Source organism: Pipistrellus kuhlii, unplaced genomic scaffold (assembly GCF_014108245.1).
Source record: "Pipistrellus kuhlii isolate mPipKuh1 unplaced genomic scaffold, mPipKuh1.p scaffold_m20_p_25, whole genome shotgun sequence".
Taxonomy (NCBI): Eukaryota; Metazoa; Chordata; class Mammalia; order Chiroptera; family Vespertilionidae; genus Pipistrellus; species Pipistrellus kuhlii.
This window is the reverse complement of record NW_023425524.1, coordinates 1,419,166-1,425,165: the sequence shown is the minus strand read 5'-3', so window position 1 is coordinate 1,425,165 and position 6,000 is coordinate 1,419,166. Positions and strand designations below refer to the sequence as shown.

The 6,000-nt window shown below is 50.7% G+C and overlaps 1 protein-coding gene across 1 annotated transcript in view; it reads right to left on the bottom strand.

Moving 5' to 3' along the window:
• Window positions 1-210: 210 nt before the first annotated feature.
• ENAH (ENAH actin regulator) overlaps window positions 211-6,000 on the bottom strand; it is a 65,921-nt gene continuing 60,131 nt past the window's right edge. The window contains 5 exon segments of the mRNA XM_045587078.1: window positions 211-1,227; window positions 2,335-2,392; window positions 3,511-3,589; window positions 4,545-4,611; window positions 5,869-5,917. Coding sequence (XP_045443034.1) covers window positions 1,190-1,227; window positions 2,335-2,392; window positions 3,511-3,589; window positions 4,545-4,611; window positions 5,869-5,917 — 291 coding nt within the window. The 3' untranslated portion in view covers window positions 211-1,189.

The window sequence follows — 6,000 nt, the reverse complement described above, 5'->3', positions numbered from 1 at the left end:
ACACAGTCCTCATTGCTTGTCATGCAGGGAATCGAGAGGGAAAAAAAAAAAAAAAAAAAAAAAAAAAGGACAGCGCAGAGATGAACTTTAAATTAAAAAATTATTCCTCCCCTCCCTCCCTCTCCCCCTCCCCCCTAGATGCTACAAAATGGATTTTTCCCCCGCGACGAGGCCTGGAAGAGGCCACGACACGGAGGAGTGCATGCATTCGTGTCTGGGGCCGTGTTTTGTTTTTTGTGTTTGTTTTTTTTTTAGAAAAAGCTCGTTGGGTGGTGGTTTGTCGGGACATTATAAAAACGTCCGCATGCAGAAGTCAGTCTACAAAAGGCGGTCGCAAACCTACGGGAGATCTACGATACGTCCGTGACACACGTGACGGCTGCATCCATCGATTTGGTAAAGCATCGTTAACGATTGAAGAAGGCATCTGCGTCTTTCCAATTCTGGGCGAATCGTGGGGTTCTTTTCGAAATCTACAAAACTGCGTGAAGGCTAGCTCGAGAGAGGCTTCCCACCATTCTAGAACATTCCTCCGGCCGGGATGAGCGGTTTGGAGGGCGCTTCCGTGGAAACATCACCCCGTTTCGGTCTGCCCCCACACCGGAGGGTGATTCCCTCCACGGGGGGGGGGGGCTCACTCCCCGACATTCGCGGGGGATGGTGGGGGGCTAGGATGATGGGAAGACGAACCTGAGAGAAACACGTACAATAGCATGACCTGCCGGATTCTTCGTCAGAAACTCTGAGCAAAAAAAAAAAAAGCAAAAAAACAAAAACAACTTCGCAAGCCTCGCTCTTGATGTGGTAGCTGTGGGTTGTGGGAACGCGAGATCCGATCCTGACGTGGAGACTATCTCCCTGCGCGGCGACCCCGCCTGCCTGCCTGCCTGCCGGGGGCTTTGCGTTTTCTGTGCCGATGGCCCCGGGGGCGTCCCAGGCCCGTCCGTCCGTCCCGTCGAAAGAGTCAGAGTGAAGCAGCACACGGGGAGAGGAACAGCGTGGCGCCGGAGGGACCCTGTCTGGAGGCGTCCAGAGTAGGTCTGGGGGTTTTTTCTTCCCCCCTTGCCTTCCCTTCCGACCGTCTCCGCCGCCTCCTTCTCACGGAGGAAGGTGTGTGGTCAGCAGCTGCTGTGGGTGGCGCGTGTCCCCCCTCCGGATGGAAGTCCTCTCCTCTCCTCGGGCTGCGTCTCTATGCGGTGTGGGACTTGCTCAGTTCCTGCCTGATTGCTGAGTAGGGAAAGAAAAAGGATCCAACATAAACGAAAGAGTACGGTTAAAAACAAAACAAAAAACAAAAAAAAACAAGCTGAAATCACTATGGCTCAGTGGATAGAGAGTCAGCCTGCAGACTGAAAGGTCCCAGGTTCAATTCTGGTCAAGGGCATGCTCCTTGGTTGTGGGCACATCCCCAATAGGGGGTGTGCAGGAGGCAGCTGATGTTTCTCTCTCATCAGTGTTTCTCTCTCATCGATGTTTCTGGCTCTCTGTCCCCCTCTCTTCCTCTTTGTAAAAAAAAAAAAAATCAATAAAATATATATATATTTTTTTAAAAACACACCAAAACAAATGGCTCGATCTTTTTTTTTTTTTTTTAATATATTTTATTGAGTTTTTACAGAGCGGAGGAGAGAGGGATAGAGAGCTAGAAACGTCGACGAGAGAGAAACATCGACCAGCTGTCTCTTGCACGCCCCCTACCAGGGATGTGCCCGCAACCAATGTACATGCCCGTGACCGGAATCGAACCTGGGACCTTTCAGTCCGCAGACCGACGCTCTACCCACTGAGCCACACTGGTTTCGGCAAGTGGCTCGATCTTAAGAAAGGTCAACGTCGGCGCTCGACCTCCCAGGAATGGAAGGACGCACGGATCGAGCGTGCTTCGTGGCAGGGGTCTTTGTCCTTGCTGAGTGCAAAGACGATACCCATGTCCACAGATGGGTACGGACTGATTCCCTCCCTTTCAGAGGCCGGAGGAAGGCACTTGTTCTGTGGGCTCAGCAGGGCAACTCAGAGACAGACTCACCGCCCAGCTCCCCGGCCATTGCTTCCCGACGCCTGAGCCGGAGGGAAATCGTGCATCCCTAGGTTTCCCTCCATTCCAAGAAAGAGGGCGGGCCTCCTACAAGCCATGTGGAGGGCAGGAGACCACGCAAAAGGAACTGTGCTACGCCCTCAAGTAACCAACGGGCCTGTTTCTGTCTTTGCATTCTCTCTCTTTTTTTAAATCTATTATTATTTTTTTCAAATGTTATTGATTTCTTTGCATTCTCTTAAAGCGCGCTGTTCTTGAAGGGGGCCCCGTAGGCGTGGGGGACGTGTTCAGACACTCACCATCAATGAGCTCCTCTTTTAGCTTGGTTAATTCTTTCCTCATTTCATCTAAAATGTCCTGAAACGGCAGAGAAACACACCAGGGAGACAGAAAGTGAGTGAGTGCCCGGACGATCCTTGCGCACCTAAGATCTGAAGGATGTACAGTCCGGTGCTGGCAGAGCAGCCTCAAGGACGTTCTGTCTGAATGGCCTCCCTCGCCCAACCTTCCTGCTTATTCCCGCCTCGCAAGAGACGAGACAGAGTGCTTTCTAGAACAAAAATGATCCCTCCCTCGCCCCATGGCAGATGTGACTCAGACCATCTCTAGAAAGGCTTTCAGTCTCGCCTCCGGGGAGGGAGGGTCTGGGGGCGGGGCACCCCGAGGTGTGGAGGAGCCTCCGAGCTCCTGAAACGTAAAACAGACACTAGATTTCAAAGATGTAGTAGCAAGAACATAATGTAGAGTAACCCATTAGCAGTTTTATGTGTGTGTTTTTTTTAATATTATTTTTATTGATTTGAGAGAGGGAGACATATGTGTGTGTATGTGTGTATGTATGTATGTATGGAGAGAGAGAGAGAGAGAGAGAGAGAGAGAGACATCAATGATGAGAATCATTGATCGGCTGCCTCCTGCACGGCCCCTCTCCCCACACTGAGGATCAAGCCCGGGTATGTGCCCTTGATCAGAATTGAACCTGGGACCCTTCAGGCCACAGACCAACACTCTACCCACTCAGCCACACCGGCGAGGGCAGTCATTTTACAATCCTGATTGCACATTTGAAATCTTAAATCTTGAAATGTCCTCTGTTTCTCTGTACTGACTTAACGTGGCTTCTACACACGTTAGGGTGTGTATGCGACCCCATTCCATGTCCATGTCATAGCGATGCTCTGCAGGGAGGGGTACCAAACCGCCCCCCCATGCCCCCCGCCCCTCACCCCTGCAGAGACTTGATGCAAACCCCCGGCACCAAAACACGAGAATCGGCAAAGCGCCAAGCGTGTCCGTGCCACGGCTCCATGTGCAGAAAATACCTGAATGCTGCATGCTTTCTGAGCGCATTCACCATCCGTCACACACACACACGCAGACACGCAGACACACACACACACACACACACACACACACGCAGACACAGCTTTAAGAAAACAGCGGGCTCCACAAGAAGCCGGCTGCCCGGGCCCCACCTGCTTCAGCCGGTCGTAGTCTATCCCCTCGGTCTGGACTCCGTTGGCACTGGGCTGGGACGAGGGTGCGGATTTTGGTCTGCACAAACGAAAGGCCCGGGGCAGGTCAGCCGCACGGCGGCGCGTCCACACGCCCCTGCACACACACCCGCCGCCCGGCATCGTGGGAAGGTGTTCGTGGACAAAGCGAGGGGGGGAGCCGGGGGGGGGGGGGGGCTGATCAGGGCAGAAGCAGACGCCTGTGCCCTCTGCTCGGCTTTCTGTCATTTGTCAGGAAGGTGGGGGGACAGGTGCCGAGAGGAGGCGGCCTTCTCGGGGTGCGAGGCAGGTCACCCCGGGACCGGTGTGTCGCGTCCAGCAAGAGGCCGGCAGCCCCACCGAGGCCCACCCATGGGACGCCACCCTGTCCTCTCCTTTCCCTCCCACTGAGCTGCCCAGCCAGCGGGAGGGGAAACGTAAAAACAGATGTCTCGCTCGCGTGTGAATCCGTTTAATAAATTCTACACCTTGCCGAGACCGGGACGGCTCAGTGGATAGAGCGTCGGCCTGCGGACTCACAGGTCCCCCAGGTTCGATTCCGGTCAAGGGCATGGGCCTTGGTTGCGGGCACATCCCCAGTAGGGGGTGTGCAGGAGGCAGCTGATCCATGTACCTCTCTCTCATGGATGTTTCTAGCTCTCTATCTCTCTCCCTTCCTCTGTAAAAAATCAATAAGGAATACATTTTTAAAAAATCATCTAAAAAAATAATAAACAACAGTGTATTTAGGGGATGGGTAAATGGGTGTTCACTGCTCTTTCAGCTTTTCTGTCGTGTTGAATCTTTCCAAATAAAAAAAAATAATTTAAATGGGAGGAATAAAAGCTCTCTGACATTTTAGACAGCCTGACGAGGCAGAATTCAGATAATTTAGACTGGCTCCACTGTACAATGTCAGACCTACCGTCCCATTTTTTTTTTTTCCTGCAATAAAAATGGAGACATCCATTTCTTCTTAGATAAAAACGCAAAGTAAAAGCAGGAAACACTCATACCTGGATATCACAGGGGACTTGCTCCCGTTCATGGTATTGGTTCTCTCCCAAGGTTTCCTTGTTGGTTCTTTAAAAATAAAGAAGAGAAAGTATTCAATACCCGACACGCCCCCAGGGTTTTTGCGAAGCAAGTCTTACAGTCCTAAAGACCGTTATACGGGTGAGGGGAGTAATAATCTAGGTGAATAGGAAACTTTTCGTTTTAATGCTGAACTGCGGTCAAAATCTGTCAGGGTTCCGATTGGAACCGTGTCAGACCTTAACATGAGAAGGAGGAGCAAGAATGACGAGTTTCTCGAGGATATACTTAGACCGACATATATGTAAAATACTATCATTCTATACACACACCGGCTGGGAAGAACTTTCTCTGATAAAGACAGGATCATCAAAATATATTTTTAATTAGAAAGAAATAGCACAAAGTATTTTAAATCAAGAAAGAGTGTAATGCCCTAGCTGGCTCGGCTCAGTGGACAGAGAGTCAAGATTGAGGACTGAAAGGTCCCGGGTTCCATTCCAGCCAAGGGCACATGCTCCAGTTGTGCTCTTGATCCCCAGTAGGGGGCGTGCAGGAGGCAGCCAAAGATTCTCTCTCATCATGGATGTTTCTCTCTCCCTTCCTCTTTGAAATCAATAAAAAATATTTTTAAAAATTTCACTGAATTCAAGAATGTTTCCCAAAGGCTTTTAATTCCCCCTGACCCCGCCTTACAAATAAAAAGTTTTATTTCCTCGATAATCACCATGAGACCAATGAACGGTTCAAATGACCACCTTCCCAATTGGAGAATGTTTTTTGAAATGACAATTAATGCTGGCTAACATGCTCAATCTTTAAGAACCAGCGATCAAAAAAACACTTCCCTGCCGAAACTGGTGTTGCTCAGTGGATAGAGCGTCGGCCTGCAGACTCAAGGGTCCCAGGTTCGATTCCGGTCAAGGGCATGTACCTTGGTTGCGGTGGGCACATCCCCAGTTGGGGGTATGCGGGAGGCAGCGGATCGATGATTCTCTCTCATCCATGTTTCTAACTCTCTAACCCTCTCCCTTCCTCTCTGTGAAAAATCAATAAAAAAATTTTATATTAAAAAAAAACAATGTAAAAACTATGATTTTTCAAAGAAAGAATCATCAGAGAAAAACGTGGGGCATTGCAGAGGGGGGAGGGGAGAAGAGGTCGTGACCTCCAGGGTGAACAGACATTCTAACACTTTCGTGGGCACGCGGTCACCTGACCCAGCCCTGGGGAAATGGAGGGCACGGCAAGTGAGAGCGAGAGCGAGAGAGCGCGAGAGAGGACGTGTGGGAAGGGTGGGCTTACCAGGTGTACTTGTGGAAGAGGCTTTAGCAATGACGGGCTCTGCATCCTCCTAGACAGACAGAGACATGTATGAGCAGCATCCCACACTGGCCGGCTGAGTCAGTGCTTGTCCTTCCGTTCCCACCATTCTTC